The sequence below is a fragment of the Cyclospora cayetanensis genome, unplaced genomic scaffold, assembly GCF_002999335.1.
Source record: "Cyclospora cayetanensis isolate NF1_C8 unplaced genomic scaffold, CcayRef3 CcayRef3_contig_68, whole genome shotgun sequence".
NCBI lineage: Eukaryota > Apicomplexa > Conoidasida > Eucoccidiorida > Eimeriidae > Cyclospora > Cyclospora cayetanensis.
Genome location: NW_020312678.1, coordinates 148,487 through 166,834, shown reverse-complemented (window position 1 = coordinate 166,834; position 18,348 = coordinate 148,487). Strand labels below are relative to the sequence as shown.

Below are 18,348 nucleotides of genomic sequence, written 5' to 3'. Positions count from 1 at the left end.
AACGTGCCGCGTTTCATGAGGCTTTTGTTTGCATGCGGAGGGCCCTTGGACAGTGTCACCTGGTTCTACAAACAGCAAACTTTCCCCACTGCCGCGTTGATGCCTCTTAGATGCGCCAAGAGGCGATCAAAGGATTTACGGGGAAAGCTACAATCGGGATGGCGTGTCACAGCGGCAGAAAGCGCTCTCTCATCGCATCGGGAGCAGCAGGAGAGCAGCAGCGGACAGAACCAGATGGAAAGAAGCCTTCAAGCCTTTCGTTCATAGAGCACCACTGCGACTCCCCCTCCCCTTCGTGAGCATCGCATACCTACCTAAGGCAGCAGCCGTGCCTTGGGCCCTTGCTGACTCCGTAGAGACGCAACACATCGGCTGCATTGACAGTGAAAGGCTGGGAGAGCAGTCCTCAAGCATATATATGTATATATATATCTGTGCGTTCGCCTTTGAAATTCCCTTTCCATGACGAGCTTCGTCATGCCCAAGCCTCGATATAACGGGGATGCAGAAATAAGCCTTGCTGTTGAGAAACGCGGTGTGTTGTGCCTCGTCATGCATGCGATGTCTTGCACTGCGGAGTGCAACAGCATGGATCTCCCCCCTTCCCTTCGCCCCGGCAAAGCTTTTAAGAAACAAGACTGCAACTTCCCGCAGCGGCTCAGAGAAACACAACTTTGGGGGTGAAGGAGGGGGAGGGGAAGGAGGTTTGCGGAGATAAGCGTGGGAGGCTTGCCATGTTTCGGATGCGGCTGCCTCTGGGCAAGCGAACACGCGGTTTAACGCCAAGAGACGAGATCTCAAGGCACGGCAGAAGTCTTCCAAGAAGCCAGATACAACACACAGAAAATCCCCTTGGCATTGCCGGAGCGATGCACTGATCCGCTTAGACCCCCTCCGTGATACATCCGTCATGTGTGCCTCAAGTACGACGGGGGAGGGGAACGTTTGCGAAACGTCGCAACGAAACATTTTTCTCATTTATCACAGCTCGCGATAGGCAATTCGCAACCTCCCAAAGCTCTCAGATGCAACCCCCAAGAAGCCTCTGACTGACGGCCGCCTAGGATCAACACAGCAGTTTTTTCGCCAGCTGTTTCTTTCCCAGCAGTTTTTTCGCCAACTACTTCTTCCGAGGCAGCAGCGCGAAATGCCGTGTGCGGCTGTCCATCACAAGGAAGCACCGCTGCTTGATAGCGTTCTTTCCTTGCGCTCCAAAGTCACATAACAGACGTCTATATACAGCCTCGTGTACAGAGGAGCCTCACCTCCACTGGCACCCACATTCCCTGCCAGAAAGGATCCGGAAAAACAGGGAGTTTACCAGAAGGCAAGAGAGAGAGAGAGAAAGAGACGGACGGAGCAGCGCGAGAACGACAGAAAGAGAGAGAGAGAGGAACTCTTAGGGGCAAGATTTCTTCTCGCAAATAAGACATCCCATGCTGCAGCCGCTGGAGCAGTCAAGTGCGCTCGTGCCCCTTGCATGCGCGCTCTCTGTGTGTGCCTGTTTGAGACAGGCACATGCATCACGTGCATCTCTTCCTTCGTCTTCGATTCAAGGATGCAGCGTAGACAACGCTGTAGGGTGCTGACGGGTGGGCTTGCTCAGCGGCCGCTGGTACTATATAGAGGTATATATTTTTATATAACGCTGTTAAAAAATGTGAGTGAGTCTGCCCACCCTGCTTTCCCCTTCTTGCCTGCAGACTTAAGCCTTGCAAACTCTTGTCTGAACGCGGCTGCAGCAGGGGAACCCCCTTGGGGAAGGCGCACAAGAGCCCCTCTAGGGGGAATATGGCCTTCTCCGACCTTCACCCACCACTCGCCAGTACCCCAGAACGGCAAGCACGCCTTCTACTTGTAATAGCTGTGCTCTCTCCCGACATCTCTGCCCGCGAAGAAGGTCTTTAGCCAGTCGAAACAGCATATCAGTCGGATTCGCCACGTCAGCTGCATTTGGACGTAAACCGCCTGAGACAGCCGGCACCGTCGCACCCGCAGGAAGTTCGTTTAGCTGCGAAGCTTGCAAGACGGCACTCAGAAAAATCACGCCCATCGCAAAAAAACCGAAAAAGCGGCAAAAAAACACCCGCTATCCGGAGTATCCTCACCTTCCACAGAGGCAAGGACAGCCAGCCGCCCTTCACGATATACCCTGGCAATTGAGCAATCGCATTGTGATTCCCTGCATAGTTACACCCAACACACACAACAGAGGGCAACTCCTGAGTTGAGGGATACGCACCTGACGAACTGCTTGTACACACACACCAGCATGACTCCAGACGAGATCGCGCGCGCAACAGTGCAAAAAATCAACATAAAAACTATCTATATGCATGATAGCTATGCGTAGGCAGCGGCAAAAGCGATAGAACGCCCGCATGTTCTTCCGGGTGTCTAGACAGCAGGCATGAACACACACAAGAAACACACCCAAGAAACACCCCCCCTGCCCGCCGGATGTACCAACATAGGCGAGAGATCCTTTCCATTCTTCGCAGAAAGCCGGTGTCTCTGCCCCCATTCCGTTGTTGAACGCCTTGGCTAAGTACACCCCGGCCTGGCGTGCGTTCTGAGCCGTGGGAACGGGAGAGCGGTACGCGGTGTCTATACGTTCTGGAGGCAAAGACGCAACAGCATGAGCAAAAACGACAGCAACAGCATCAGCAGAAACAAGCACGTCAGCATCCCTCTGTGCATCAAGCATCCCTCCTCCCGTCGCTACTTGTGGGCATCATCGATTGTGCCACAGGAATAATCCGCATCTCAAAGCCGCAACACACCAAGAAGCGCCTTGAACTGATCCTTCGTCAAGACGTTCCCCGCAGCTTCTTTAGACAGATCAAACTTGAGCGGATTCAGCTGCGGGAAACGCCGAGCAAGGCGGGGAACCTCCCCGCGCAACCAAGCGAGAGACGCATCACAACAGCTAAACGCAAACCCCCACAGCAAGAGAAAAACAGAATATTCCCAGTTTGCGTTCCCTAGAAAAGTTCACATGGACGGAGGAGGAAGCCTTGCAAAGGGAGTAGACCAATCGAAGAGCCTTGCACCTAGCGACTTGCCGTGCTGCTGTACAGGCATTTGGTCACAACCGCGTCTTTCCCTCTATTGTTAAACATGTAGTTTGAAAGACAACAATACACAACACCATGCATGCAAAAGCCTTCCATATATATATGTATGCATGTTTGTATGTATATACTACAGCGATATACATGTAAACATACTATGAGACTGTATCCAGATGCACCGAGGTACATGTGCATATGTACATGTATGTCGTGATTTCGCACTCACTGGTGAAAATTGCGCATCACAGGGTCTTGACATTTGTGCAACAGTAATATACACATGTATATATATAGAGAGAGAGAAACACCAATAAGAAGGAACGCATAGACACGAAGATGGATAGAATTTTTAAAGCAGTTTCTGTACCTAGTGGATTACTAGATCCATTTAGATGTAGATAGAAAGTATGTAACACAGCAAGTATTAGACCTAGGAATGGTAAAACAAAATGTAGTACAAAGAATCTTTTAATGTAGGACTATCTACATAAAAACCTAATAACTGCAGAGATCTGCATGTGCATGCCGAGGAGCACTTGGAAGAACCTGCTGGGAGTCTACTGTCGCTGGCCAGTTCTGTGTGAAAGCGGCGATTCGGCTTGTCATTCCTGTCCACCTGAGCCTTTTTTGCATTTCAACTGCCCGTCGTGCATGCAGCATCTCGTTCGCTTGTCGGCTGCTTACCCAGGGCGAGTCCACAGTTCGTCCGCTGCTGCTGCAAGACTTCTGGGGAATATTTGCGCGCAGTCGCCCAAGGCGAAAACATCGGGAATTCCCCACACCTTCAAGCACTCGTCGACGGGAAGGGCCCTTAGAGGCACCGCAGGCATCCATCCTTCCCGACTGGCAGCTTCCAATCTTTCCTTGATGAGCTTGCGAACGAAGGGCACTTGACCGACACCACTAGCCCATAGCACAAAGCCGTGCTGAACAACCCTCGGCTGTACGTACACGTCGAGCACACTTGGGAATGCACGGGGACTTGGTGATCCTCACACGACTGCACGACGTTGAATTTTCGAACGCGCTCGGGCAAAAAGCAGCCGCTTCTCGAGGCAGTAAAAAGCACCGCGCGGCAAGAAGGAACAACCCCACTTCTCGAGAGAGCGAGAAAAAAGGAGAGAGAAAGAGAGGGGAAAACAGATCCATTGAGATATATATCTATATCTGTATACATATGTATTCAGATAAAAGCTCTACAGAGATCGCGCGACAGGAAAGAAAATGCTTTCATGAGAAAAAACAATTAGAAAGCTCTAGAGAAAGCAAGAGAGAGAAAGAGAGAGATAATTAAACAGCTCTAGAGAAAGCAAGAAAGAGAGAATTCAACGGCTCTGAAGAAAGCGAGAGAAAGAGAGAATATGATTAAAGAGCATTACAAACACACAGACTGCCAGTAAGGAAGAGCGAAAGCGAGTGAGCCTGCGGATTGTGTTGAAGGCGGGCTTCGGGGTACACGGAAAGATGGGCAGTGTGTAGTATCTCTAGAAGGAAGAAACCTGGCGTAAGCGAGAGAAAGCATCAGAAAGACAAGCCGGTAAATGTTCAAAGACTGTCGTGCACTGCGCGCATCGCAAGAGGCGTACTGTCTCATTGTTTCCGCCGTTTGTTGATTTGCATGCGAGTGTGAGCTCATCCACGGCAGTCACTTGGTGTTGAAGAAGTAGACGGACACCCAGCGTTCCTTGTAGCACTTTCTGCGCGTATTCTCCAACCTCGGGAGCATACGAAGGCAGCAGCCGAGGACCCCCCTCGATCAGCGTAATCGCGACACTGGGCATCAGCTGAAATTGAAACCACACCGCATGCGGGAAGGCAGCGCTTCAACGCCATCTCTCGCTGCACTGTTTGTGCGGGCTCACCGGACAGTCTAAAAAAGACTGTAGGCTTCCCAAGGGAATGAGGAAGAGAGCAGAGAGGGAGGAGCAATGAATAACACACAAAGAGTATGCGCAAAAAGCCTTTAGAGGCCTGCCTTTCTAAAAAGCCGCTCAGCTGGCGAGGCGGATCTACAGAAGACAGCCTTTTTCGGCAGCGAAAATGAAGAAAGGGGAACGCAGAGATGCCGTACACCCGAGAGAGAGAGAGACAGACAGAGAGACAAAGAGACAGACAAAGAGAGAGACAAATAGACACAGAGACAGACAGAGAGAGAGAGACAAAGAGACAGACAGAGAGACACAGAGACGGAGAAAGATAGACAAATGGAGAGAGAGACAGACAAAGAGACAGACGAAGACAAACAGAAAGACAGAGAGAAACACGACTCTCTATGGAGAAGCGTGCAAAGAGGGTAAATAGACAAGGCCTGCTCCAGGGGCGAAGTCAAGGCGGCGAGAAATGCATTTCATAGGATACATACCTCTGGAAAGAATTTTTTCATATCCTCGCGAACAAAATCCGCGAATTCAGCAGCCGTTTCTACACCCGTAGGGCCTCCCCCCACCACTACAAAGTGCAAGAGGCGTTCCCTCTCTTGAGGAGACGTTGCTGAGGAGCACAAGAGACAGTCGGAAATTCACGGGAGATCAAACAGCTGCTCGAGGCAGGAAGCGGAGGAAGGGCTAAGTAAGGCACGACACAAAATGCCGTTTCCTCTGTTAGCCGGTGAGGTCAGCGGATTGATAGCACCAGATTCATGACACACGCACGATGCTGCTCCTTAAGACAAACCAGAATCGTTCCGAGAGACAGAAAGGGATGTTGCAGCAGAGGCACAACGTGAGGGAGCTCGGAAGCAGAGGCGGAAGCCTTAACACTGGCAGCGGGAGGCAGGCCGTCAGGAGAGAGGTACAGGAAGCTGAGTGAAATGAAGATTTGCAGCTTCTTCCCCCCTCCCCGTCAACAACGAGCGCAGTAGGAGGGGCAAGCGCAAACAGAACCACGCCATGAGATGCACAGAAAAAATAATCCGGCTGAGACGCAGAAAAAGAGGCCTCGCTTCTTCTCCCTGCGATTTGCAACTTTTTCTGCCTCCCCTCCCAGTTGGAGTCGCGTTCCTTCCGTCTCTAAAGAAGCAATACGGTCTGAAAGGGCCGATTCAGGCATGCAAAGCCTCTTTTCAGCCTCTACACATGTCAGTGGCTAAAGAGAGACATGCGTCGAGCTGGCAGAGATAGGTCTTACTGGGGAGAGCTGCGGCTTCAAAATTCGCCATGACACGCTTTCTGATCTGCACGGCATGTTCGACTTCCTTGAGGAAAAATGCATGCTTTTCTACGCCTGGCAGCCCGAAGGTGTTGGTGTCTCCACCAACCGCGATGACGAGCTTGTCGTATTCCAGCTTGAATTGCGAGGAAGAACTTGCGCAGGCTGGAGAGAGGCAGCAGGTCAGACATGGGCAAAATTATCGACTCCAACGACCAGGAGGTGCAGCACAGAAGGAAGGCAGTGTCAAGACAGCTCGGAAGAGAGGCACAAGCAAGAAGAGCACGATTACATGGACAGGGGGGAGAAGAAGAAGCAGAGGGAGAAGAAATAGCAGCGGGAGAAGAAATAGCAGCGGGAGAAGATATAGCAGCGGGAGAAAAAATAGCAGCAGGAGAAGAAACAGCAGCGAGAGAAGAAGAAGCAGCGAGAGAAGAAAGAGCAGCGAGAGAAGAAGAAGCAGCGAGAGAAGATATAGCAGAGGGAGAAGAAGAAGCAGCGGGGGAAGAAATAGCAGCGGGAGAAGATATAGCAGCAGGAGAAGAAACAGCAGCGAGAGAAGAAGAAGCAGCGAGAGAAGAAGAAGCAGCGGGAGAAGAAGAAGCAGCGGGGGAAGAAATAGCAGTGAGAGAAGATATAGCAGCGGGAGAAGATATAGCAGCGGGGGAAGAAATAGCAGTGAGAGAAGAAGAAGCAGCGGGGGAAGAAATAGCAGCGAGAGAAGAATGACATGCATGTAACATGCGCTATCCATATCGAATGCCGCAAGAAGGCCTACTGCTTCCTTCCCCTTCCCTCGTCTGCTATTTGGATCTATCTCTATTTGGTGAAGAAGAGGGGGAGAGCGAGCATCGGCGGGATGGATGCGGGAGGCATGTGTGCTGTCTAAAGAGGCAGTTATCATGTATTTTAGTTGGTATTTCAAGCGATGTTGCGCCTGCTCAGAGGTGTCGAAGGGTGCTCTGGAAGTCTCACAAACACGCTTGTTGACAAAATCCACGTCTGTCGCATGCGCCTCGTAGAAATTTAGCAAACGGCGTCCTCGACGATCCCGCGAAAAGCCTCGGATTGGCTAAAGGAGCAGCAGGATGCAGCGCACGAAAGCACACGCATCTCATAAATAATGAAATCAATCGGAGCTGCCGACGACATCTCGAAAAACAGGTTAAAATGGAGGGTGAGAATCAGCACGGGCTGAGAGAGTGGTAGGTTGATAGCAGCCGAGAGAGAGAGATAGAGAACAATACAGGGTCCAAGAGCGCAATACATTAATATATGTATATACATATACATATGTGTATAGAGAGAGAGACACTTGAACATAAATATATATATGTACATATACGCATAGATACATACATACATACATTTGGAGAGAGAGATAGCGATAGAGATATAGAGAGAACAGAGACGCTGAGAAACGGCGGCAGGGGGCATTTACAGGAGGGAAAAGGATCTAACCTCGATGCAGCTTTGCGCCGTGAGAGTGCCAGCACAGACGCTGGGAAGTAGAGGCGTAAAGGTAAAGTAGTTACGTGGCGATACCACTGTCACTTCAAACCTGCGGCAGTGTGCTCAAGGCGCCAGGCAAGGGAGACTCGTAGGATCACTTTGAGGTATAAAAGCGGCAAGTAGATGCGCAGCGAGGGCTGCATTGGCGGGAGATCAGAGAGAGGGAGAGGCATGTTTGTATGGGGAGGGGAAAAATGGGGAGAGCTACGTGAGAAGAGGAGTGAGTGCTGCGCATTCCGATGTGAGGACAAGAAGCGTTGTGAACTATCACCAACAGCATTTTGCAAGAGCAGGAAATCCCCTGCAAGGAAGACTACTCAAGGGGATGCAGACGGAAGTGCAGCAGGGAGAGCCAGCAGCGGCAAGATTGTCTATCTGAATGTGTCTCTGTGTGTGTGTGTGTATAGGTGTGTATGTATGCACGTCAAGGTGTGCTAGAGAAGCAAGGCGAGAAGGGAGGGAGATGTAGGGGTGTTTGTCGAGGGGCCGTGCAGGTGAAGAAGAGAGGCGAAAGGCGACATGCAACACACATCCTAAAGCAAAATTGTGCAAGTCTAGGAAGACGGCAATGGGAGAGCTATTGTTGCTGCTGTTGGTGCTGCTTTGCAGCAGAGCAGTAGTAGAGCTAGTGTTGCAGCTGCTCTGCGGCAGCACCAGCGGCAGCAGATCGAGCAGACTGACTTGGAGGGATCTAAGCTCCGAAAGAAGCTGATTGCAGCCCATCCTGTGCCGAGCACCACCACGTGTTGTTTGTCCCCTGCATGCGAAGCTGCCTTGTCAGGCTTGGAAAGAGTACCAGGATTCGCAACGGCAGCGGCTCCTGCTGCTGCTGCCGCAGCTGCCGCGGGAAGGCTTCGCGCAGTAGCAGTCAAAAAGCGATTTTGCCGGAGCAAGGCGCTAGTGTGGGGGAAGTGCAATGTTACGAGGGCAGCTCCTGCTGCAGAAGTTGCGCGAAGCATCATGGCGGCACAGGAGGGAGCAGAGGAGCCAAGAGGGAAGAGTCGGGATGGCGGGAGGCGTGAAAGTCTGCAGAAAAGAGGTGAGTGTGGTGTGCCTTCAAGTCTTCGAATGGGGGTCCTATACGGCCATGGAAGCGAAGGGGTGTGGAGAATCGCCTCCGGAGCAGCAGCAGCAGCAGCAGCAGCAGCAGCAGCTTGCCCTCGGAGGAGCTTTCTGAGCAAGCAGTTGTTTCTTTTGGCGGGAAGGCGCTTCTGAAGTTCAACGACGGGAGAGAAGCTCCTACCACGCTCTGCCAGCGGGGAGGATGTTCTCCGCGGAGTCGCGGGTGCAGCCAGAGGCGAGCTGTCGAGGCGAGGAAGCTGCCCAGTTTGCAAAAGGCCAGTGCCTTCGCGTCGAGACGATGGCTGTTCTTCAGTGAGATTCGGTATTTCGGTGAAACGCCTCACACGACACGCGCCGTACAGACAGACGCACAGGCGCTGTGCGCAGCAGGAAGACCTTCGCCGAGCGTCCTAGGGAAAAGGTCAGAGAGGGAGAAACGCAGCAGAAAAAGGTTCAAGCTGCAAGCAAAAAACAGAGAAAACGTGAGGCAAAACAACCATCGCAGCGCATCCGACATTCTTGCATGCAGACGAAGCTGGGCTCCCTCCGTCCGCCTCCCCGGAAGCCCCCGTGCCAGCGCGCGCATACGGCCGCATAACTCGCCTCTAATACACACATCGCAACCCATTCATGTGCTCTTCTTGATTTGATTTTTTGGAAACATAGGCTCTGCCTTTTCCAGCGAGTCCGTGTCGGGTACTGGACACAGTTTTCGTTGCCTGCTACTCACTGGGTAAGTTGACAGGCCGACCCCACAAGGGCTTGTGCGGATGCGCTGAATAACGCTTCGAAATGAAGTCGTAGTCGCATCCAAACGGCGCAAACGTACAAGCGTTAAACTGGTAGGGCCACATGCCCCCTTCACACCTGGCCAGAGGCCCCTATGCCGTCCAACTTAGCCGTCAGCCTACGGAGGCGCTGGCGCAGGAGACGAAATACCGAAGCTTGTGCGACAACTGCACCGGGATGGAGGATCTTACGAATCTGCTACCACACAGCATCTGTTTGAGCAGCAGCGACGAGGCTCAGCGCCGGCCAGTTTGCTGCCTCTGTGAGGCATGTGCCTTTTTTTAAACAGGCCCTTAGCTGGAGATCTCCTACCCCCGTCTAACTAAGGGCTGGCTAGCCAGATCGAGGGAAATGTATCCTCGAGGACTAAAGCTGTCGAGATTCTACGAGATACAAATTTGCCGTAGTGGATGTCTCGCTGTTTGCTAGTTGTTTGGGCCCCCCCAATGCCGTGCGGCGGCAGTTCTCCCTGCACTTCGAGCCCTTAGACCTTCCTTATACGATTTTCTAGGGGCAGATGCTGCGGGTGGCTCTTTTTCTATTCCTGCACGTTCCAAATGAAGACAGGGCCTCTTAGCTGAGGGGCTTTTCGTTGACGCAACGGCCCAGAAGCGCTGCTGCTGCTAAAATTGCCTATAGAAAAGGCCTCTAGGTAGCCAGGAGGAGCACATCAGGGTTAAGTTGGCATTCGCAATCAAGCAGCTAACAGTCAAACGGTACTTCGGCCTGCAAGCACAAGGGCAGAGGAAATCCACAGGAGTTCACCACGCAGACAACGGTACTTCTGGCCTTGCGTATTTGCTGTGAAACGCCCTTGTCGTTCTATTTAGGGAGTTCATATATCGTTAGGCAGGGTGACCACGTGTGTGTGTGTATGCGTATGTGTCTTGCTGGTGAGCCGCTCCTGATTGCATGCACACACACCGGTAACAAGCAACAAAAAAAACAAGCTACATATATATATACATGCAGCTTGTGGGAAAGCGCAGAACAGATATCAATCTTTCGGCATCGTCAGATCACTGCAGCCTAGCGGATGAAGGACGGGAGAGGAGACACTTTGAGCCAGCGCCTTAAGTCTCCCTTGCCATCTGTCTTCCTGCCCCCACTGCTTTGCGTGTCTCGCAAGTGCATGCATTCAGTGCGTCCAGCGACACTTCTGCGGCAGAAGGCGAGGACACAGTTCCCCCTTGGATACTATGGTGTGATTGACGATCCTGCACACTACCACGAACAGTAGATGCCATCGCAGAGGTAGGAAGCCTTGCGGTGCCGGCTGAAAAACTTGGACTGTCCCTTGTCTCTTTTAAAAGTTTTCTGGCACCATCGCATGCACAGGGGACCCCTAGGCTACCAGCAGGCGGCATCAGAGATAGTAAAACTACAGATCGTGACTAGGAAGCATGAGAGTTGCTCAGACTTGTCTACTCTAGCACTTCCCTTCTTGTACAGCCTGCGATACTGAAAGCCAGCGCCTATAGCGCCAACCACGTAACTGCTTGCGCAAAAGAGCACTTGAGGAGCTGTGACACATGTGGCTCCCACACACGGAGAGCGGCAGCCACGCAAAGAAAATATTTGTACAACGCACACGTCTTTGCACGCCTCTCCCTTGTAGTAAGGAGGAGCCTCTCACCGAAGGCTTGCTCTCACTAAGTCCTTCGACAGACCCTTTTTTCCCCCCGCTCTCCCCCCCTTTCTCACGGCAGAAGCTAGAGTGTTTCTCCTCAGCCTATCCTCGAAGGAAGGACCGTTCCAGCGAGGGCACTCAATCCAGTAGCCTTCCCAAGTAGCCTCGAGTCTCTGGGGAAGGAAGGCATCAGTGAGCAACAAACTGCGCGTTACAGTGGAAGAGGTCGAGCCTCAATTCCATGAAGTCTATGAGCCTCTCGAAAGCCTCCTTAAGCGCCTTTTTCGGTACTGTCCCCAATATCTGAGAATTAATGTCTGGCCACGCTGCGCATAAAGGCTCATGCCATTCGGGGAGATTCGGAGGATGCATGCATCCATGAGAACCTCCTGCCGAAGTTTGCACATGAGAACCTCCCTTTCCCATACCTGCGGGATGGGATCCGCAATTATCGCGCCGCTCTGCAGGCAGACTGCGCAGCTCTGTCGAGTGCTCGTTGTTGGTATCCTGGAGGCTTCCTTTCCCGCTTGGCTTGCTGCTTTCGCGCCTGGCTGCTGCTGCTTTTCCCTCAGGGGAGCCTGTGGGAGGCAACCGCTTTTCCAGATCCGTGAGACTCCCCTCCGATGAGGCGCTCAGGCTCCTAGCGGGGTCTTGCAGCTCGGCTTTGGATCCGTCTGGCTCCTGTTTGGCACTGATGTGGTCGCCGTCGCTGCCCGAGCGTGGCTGCATCTGCTGCTGCTGCTGCTCCTCCTGCTCCTGGGGGGGCTGCTGCTGCAGCTGCGTTCGCATTTGCCGGAGCTCCGTTTCGTGTTGTTGGTGTCGCACAGCCACAGCTGCTCGCACGCGCATCGTTTTCTCGAGCTCCTCTGCCCCGCTGCGAATCGCTGCCTCGCAGGCCTTCAGATCCTTGTTAAGCGCTTCCAGCGTTGTAGCTGTCTCTCTCCCCCCCGACTGCCGGCGCAGCCGTCCCTGCTGCTGCTGCTGACGGTTCTTGCTGTACTGCTGGTGAGCTCCGAAGATATCCTCCAGATTTGCGATTCTCACGAGAGGCTCGAGGCTGCCAGCAGCGCCCGTCAACCCTCGCTGCCTCAACAACGCCCCCTGTTGCTCAATGTAATCTTGGCGGAGCCCATGCAGCTGCTGCAAATGCCGCTCCAGGTGCTGCTCATTCGCGTTCAAGATGCTCAGCTGAGAGGTCCCCTCCGCAACTTTCCGAGAGAGCTGGGTTATGGCCTCTTCAGCAGCCGTTGCAGGGCGTGCAGCGCACTCGGAAGGGGGCCTCTGCTTGCCGCCGTCTCCTTCTTTTGCCGGGGAATCAGGTGCACCTGGAGCCACCTTCTCCGTTGCCTGCTGCGCGCCAGCAGGCAGAGAAGAGGGGCCCCTGCACTCTGTCTGCGCACTCTTCCCCCGAGCACCCTTCTCCCCCTCTTTTTCCTGGGGAGCCGCCGCGGGCAAAGCCCTCTTTGGGGACTCCTTTTCCTCCGCCACTGCGCAATCCTGGCTGGACGGCAAGTTTGACGCAGTCGAAGCGGCCTCCTCCGACTGCGCTCCAGTCCCCTCCTCCCTTTGCTTTGCCAGCGTTTCCTTGAGCGCGGACGACCGCGCACGCGCCAAGGCAGCCGCACCCAGCACCCCCGCCGCGCCTCCCGGAGCTAGCGCTAGCTGCTCTTCCCTCTCCAGAGCCCCCACGACCTCTTCAATGCCGCCCTCAGCCTTCGTGCCCGTCTCCGCGAGGAAGAGCGCCACGAGGGTGGCCTTCGGGGGCAGAAACGGGTACAGGATTACGGCGAGGATCTTGAGCATGTGAGCGAATTCCAACAGGCCCAACCCTCGGCCACTATCCTGCAGCTGTGTCTGCCTGCGCATTTGCTGGAGCTGCTGAACAAACAAACTATCCAGGTCGCTCAGGGTGAGTCGTCGACGGCGGCTCACTCGGAGATTCGAGAGGCCCACAGCGGTGCCGCTGGCGTTGCTGCGCTGCCGCACGAGGCCCCCTGGACGGCCATGAAAGCCAAACGCTGCAGAAGTGCATCCTGGGCAGTCAGATGAATCCGGCAGCACAGAAGCTGCACTTGCGCTCCTGTGGAAGGAGCCGGACCGACTCGCCTTGCTGCGCAGAGGTATCGTCGGGGGGGGGCTTTGCGTGGGCGGCAATGGCTTGAAGGATGTGAACGGCGGCTGAGGAGTGCTCCCTCGGATGCCCCGCACTTGAGAGGACTCCATGGCCACATAAACCTGCGGGAAGAGAGAGGCGCACGCAGCAGCACAGATAGGAGGGAGACATGCCGTGCTGCTGCTCTTGTGCGCAGGGGAAGGACGGCTCGCCACACGATACAGCGGCAACACGTACATCTGAACCTTTTGCGGCCACTACTCCTCTGCGAAAAGGCTGCGGCTGCGCTGCCTTCTCGCAGATACATGCCACTCTCTAGGGCTCCACTCTATCTGGGCACATGCTTTTCGCGCAGCTGAGGATTCACGAGGCCCCCTATAGGCCCCCATCATCCGGTGGCCTTTACCTTCCGCACAACTTCCTTGAAATTCGCGGCTTCGCAGACTTGCACCCATCTGCTCCGCTCCAGAGCAATTCGTTTGGGAAACTCGATAAGCCTTTCGAACAAAAGCTGCACTCTTCGCACCAGGCTTGTTTGCTCTGTAAGCACTAGGGCCTCCGACTCCAGAGACAGCCAGCAGCCCTGGGGAGACAGCTCTTTCGCAGGCATGGGCTTTAGAATATCCTGTTCGCAGAGGCAGGGCAAATGCGCACATGCAAAGAATTGCCAGAATTAATGGTTTCATAATTTAGAAATGAAATTCCTGAGAGGGCGATCCACAATAGCCCACACTACGCGCGAGGAGCACAGCGCTGAGAAGGGCTCAGCGAAAGTAGGACGTTTGCTGCTTTTGCCACAGACGCTGTTGCGGAGATAATCAGGACAGTCACACATAGACCTTCGCCCCCAAAGCTTCAAAATGCAGAAACATCGACTGTAGTCTGGAGGACGGCAGCCACCAAGGCTACTGCAGGCAGGCCGATTACCTTATGCAACTTGGTGTAAGTACTCTTGACGGGCTGCGCTCCCTTCTTCGCATGACGGTCCTTTCTAAGAAACGGCCTGAAGGGGGCACGCATGCGGGTCTTTGGGGCTTTTCTCTGTGTTTTGTTGGCTGCTGCCTCGTCGCCTTGCTGCCCTCCGCAGTTTCCCCATCTGCTGTTGCTGCAGGTGCTGTTCTGCTTGAGCGCCAGCATGGAGGTTCTTTGGAAGCGCAAGCCCAGCACGTTGAAGCACTCCATGCACTTTTCGATCTCCTTATAGGCAGCGGAAACCAGTTCATCGTCCACTTGCGGACAAATGCGATCTCCTGCCTCCGAATCAGAGACGTCGCCTTGGGCATCCCCCCTAGGAGCATCTCTGGCTTTGGCCCTGCGATTATACAGCGAAGCTGCAGAAGGCAACGAAAGAGCGCTAAAGCCTTCCTGGGAAGGCGTTGGTGCTTTAGGCGATCCCTTGGAGGCCTCTGACCCTCCAGCAGTAACAGCAGGAGTCATGCAAGGCCTTGCCTTCAACGCTCCTCCCGACAAGGGTCCGTGAGAGGAGAGGTTCTCAGTACTGTTGACCCTTCGGACGCGTCTTTTCTCCTCCAGACCAGCACTGCTGTTGCTTACAGAGAGGCACCGCCTAAGAGACATCCCTTGGGACGGCTGGAGACTGCGGGAAACCTCCCCTCGAGGGGCCACGCTGTCAGATGTGTCTTGGCAAGGCGAGGGGGTCTGCACACAAATCGGCAGCGGCGCCCACACAAAGCGAAAAGCTTAGGACCCTATGGCGGCTGGTACGCTTGCAAATATCAAAGTCTGTTTCACCATGCAGGAATAAAAGGACCCAAAGATAGGGCCAAAGTCAGGGAAAAAACAAAGCCAACTACAAAAGTAGATCGTGCCGCTTTAGGGGTATACAGGGTTTCTGAGCAAACCTCAGGCTTTTTTGTTGCAGCGCGCACTGAGCATAGTTGCCGAAGTATCTTTTGACGATCTATGGGCAAGCCGCTAGCAGAGGGCGATGCTGGGGAAGAGATCGGGGAGACCGTCTCGAGCAACTCCGGTGCCGCTGGGCCTTGCGGGGAGACTCCAGTCGTCTCCGCGTCTGTCTTTTTAGCCTTAGAACTCCTACTGCCGACAGCAGGCTGACCCTTCGCCTTGGTGGTGCGACCCCCAGCAGCTGCACGTGCTGCTGTTGGGCTGCCTTGGATCTTCGCAGCCGTTCTCTTTCCTGCCGATGCTTCGCTCCCCAACGCGCTGCCCCCCCCGCGCAGCTTTTTGCGGTCCGGCTTAAGCAGCAGCTTGCTGGCAAGGGCTAAGGCCTCGCTAACAACAGGCTCTTTGATTGCTCTATCCATTGTACTCTCCAGCTGCACGTCGATGCCTTCGTACTGCGCCCCAGCACGCATAATCCCACAAACAGTGCAAGGCGGGGTGATCAGCGGGGAAGGCACTCTAAATATTTCCCCAGTATTGTGCCAGCCCGCCTTTGTAGCCGCAAAAAAGCCTCAGTAATGAACGAAAGCGCCAAGGGGCGAACCCTCCCGCCTACGCACCCCCTTTGCCTCCACCTCGAGTTCGCTCTGCCACTCTTGCCGAGACCCTCTGAGACTGCCGCCTTGCTTCCTTACAAAGGGGGGGCATACCTGGCTGTCAAAGTAATCGATGCGAAGGGAGGGATTCGAGTTCACTTCCAAGAGCCAGCAGTTGTCGTCTTCATCTAACAGAATATCCAGTCCGAGGAATTGAAAGCATCGGGAAGCCTCGTGCTGCTTGGCCCCTCTATAAACATGGCGATACCTCAAATTCAGCCAAGGCTGCAGACAGACGAAGGTCTTCACAGTTATGTCCTTTATGTTGCGCCACACCTTCTGTACATTCACGCCTACGCATGCACATCACGCAAACACACACACACATACATATATTCGATTTAGGGAAGCCGCAACAAGGACTTGCCAGTCGCAGTATAGCATTTGCATGCAGAGCTGCAGCATGTGGAGATAGCTCAGGAGCCGCGCGAGGCCATGTGTGGTAGAACTTGCCTGCTGCTCTAAGGTCCTCAAGAACGTCCTTAAGGAGCCGCTTGCTGTTGGTGTTGCTATGAATGTCGGGGGAACGAATGAAGGAACTCGTGTTCTCTTTGTTAATGGAATAATTGGTTAAATGCATAAATGCATTGTCTTGATTCCTTCGGGTAGGCGCTCGGTACTCGTCAGTGCAGAAACGGGCCATACCAACTTTGGACACATAGACCTGTACCAAAAATCACAAGCATCAACTAGCGTCGCTTTCCCCGTGTGCACACACTTGTAAGTATTCAACAGCACATGCAGGGAAGACGAAGACTCTTCTTCGAGAAACAAAGTTTTCAAGTCTTGGCTGGAAAGGCTTATGATGCGTTCCTCGGGGCAGTCCTCAGCTTTCTGAACCCCTTCTTACACCCTCACAAGGGACCAAGTCTTCGCTGCACTCCTTCTACTTGGGTATATGCTAGGCTTTGGGGGAGGACTGGTTTGTAGCTTGAGGGTCTACGTATGGTGTGTTTGCGTTTCTTGCCTTGAGCTGCTTTGTAACGCAGTAAATAGCGGCGTAAATCCTGAGGTCGAACTTGCGCCTATTAAGGAGTCTGGGGTTGTCAATGTATTTTTGCATGACGTAATTCCCCTCGCCCCGCAGAATGACTGCGTCAATATCCTTGTACCGAGAGACTAGTTGCACTCCACTGCCCATCGCACCACCATCCGGCTTGATAATGTATGTGTCTGTGTTTCGAGGGTGCAAAATCTCTTCTATGCGAGCTGCACAATATTCAAAAAGCAGCACACAAATCAGCGTCAGCCTCCCCAGGAGGTATGAATGCGGATATATATATATATATATGTATCTGTACGCATGTACGTATGTGTATGCGTGTCTTGTTCCTCTGACTGTTGTTTGGACCCCTACGCTGCCTCTCCCAAGAGGAATTATTATTCCCCACAAAAGGCTTCAAGGCCCAGGCTCACCGCGATCCTCAGGAAATGACCAGCAAGGAGGGGAAAAGTCGTAGATTTCAGGGAAAAGGTCCTGGTAGAAGTAGAGAATCTTGGAGAGCATCCTCTTCTTTGTCATATCCCACATGCCAGGGAACCGATTCACTACTTGTGCGTTTCTCATAAAATGCAAATGGTCGTGGTCCGGCACGGAGCCCCCCAGCCAAATGATGTTTCCTGAGATGTAGAGACAGCGCGAACACCAGCACAAAGCACCTGAACTCTCAGAGTCCAGCCCTCCTTCCCTCCCCCTCCTTCTTCTGCGCCCTACAGGAAGGTGCTCCTAGAGTCACCGCTCTGACTCCTGCAGCACTTGGGTACATTTCTCTGCATGCTCTTCTATCCTATTATCCCCCGTGCATTCCGCAAAAGCCTCGAAGGACTCTGCTGCCCCAAGCGAGCACCCTCGAGCCTGCAGCTGTCTACAACATATGCCCTCTCCCCGTCCTCCCGGCTGCCTTCCTGCCCTTCTCTCTGTTTGTTACCTTTGTTGTTTGTCTCGTCATCGCGCGTCCACCCCAGTCTTTCTACGCAGGTGTTGATGAGGGGTCGCTCTGCTCTGCACTGCTTGGTGTTTACCACTACTTCTCGCCCCAAGCCCTTTCGGGATGTCTCAACGACAAGCTCAGTATCCCACGCACAGTCTGTGCATGCAGCCTCCCCCGTCGTCCCTTGGTTCCGAGACTCTAAAGAGTCCTCGAACTCACTAGAAAGGCCCCCCCCCCCCCCAGCTCCTTCAGCTGGCGTTGCCTCCACTCCACGTAACCTGGTACTAGTACCTTGATATACCGTTCGGGCTGAGGCTGGGGTTCCTCCCCATCACCATCAGCCTTGCTAAGTGCCTTGCTCTCCTCATCAAGACCATCTTCGGTATCCCTGTCGCTTGTGCTTTGGCAATCCGAAGCCGTGGTTGTAGAGGGCCCCCTGCAGTTTCCCTCTCCTGTCTCTGCCGTCCTCTCCTCGATGGCTCCTTCTTCACGGTTCTGTCTCGTCAGGTCCCCCCCCCCGGCCTCACGCAGCCTTGTCTCTTGCTGCGAGGCTGCTAAGTCACCCATGCTT

The 18,348-nt window shown here is 53.8% G+C and overlaps 2 protein-coding genes across 2 annotated transcripts; both read right to left on the bottom strand.

Annotated features, from left to right (window-relative positions):
* Nucleotides 1-1,851: 1,851 nt before the first annotated feature.
* On the bottom strand, nucleotides 1,852-10,989 carry LOC34623794 (probable NADH dehydrogenase). Its single transcript, XM_026335402.1, has 13 exons — nucleotides 10,980-10,989; nucleotides 10,608-10,656; nucleotides 8,415-9,134; nucleotides 7,683-7,782; nucleotides 7,197-7,293; nucleotides 6,201-6,386; nucleotides 5,437-5,564; nucleotides 4,661-4,858; nucleotides 3,759-4,015; nucleotides 2,784-2,929; nucleotides 2,467-2,616; nucleotides 2,109-2,182; nucleotides 1,852-1,968 (listed from the first exon to the last, which is right to left on the bottom strand). Exons 1-13 carry the CDS (start codon nucleotides 10,987-10,989, stop codon nucleotides 1,852-1,854), a joined length of 2,232 nt encoding a protein of 743 aa, XP_026191187.1.
* A 1,135-nt stretch (nucleotides 10,990-12,124) lies between these two features.
* Nucleotides 12,125-17,874, bottom strand: LOC113146843. The gene is made up of 10 exons (XM_026335401.1): nucleotides 17,775-17,874; nucleotides 17,263-17,466; nucleotides 16,814-17,055; nucleotides 16,300-16,510; nucleotides 15,901-16,139; nucleotides 15,080-15,645; nucleotides 14,255-14,870; nucleotides 13,734-13,952; nucleotides 12,448-13,320; nucleotides 12,125-12,301 (listed from the first exon to the last, which is right to left on the bottom strand). The coding sequence occupies exons 2-10, from the start codon at nucleotides 17,411-17,413 to the stop codon at nucleotides 12,125-12,127; spliced, it is 3,294 nt and encodes a 1,097-aa protein (XP_026191186.1). The 5' UTR covers nucleotides 17,414-17,466; nucleotides 17,775-17,874.
* Nucleotides 17,875-18,348: the final 474 nt, after the last annotated feature.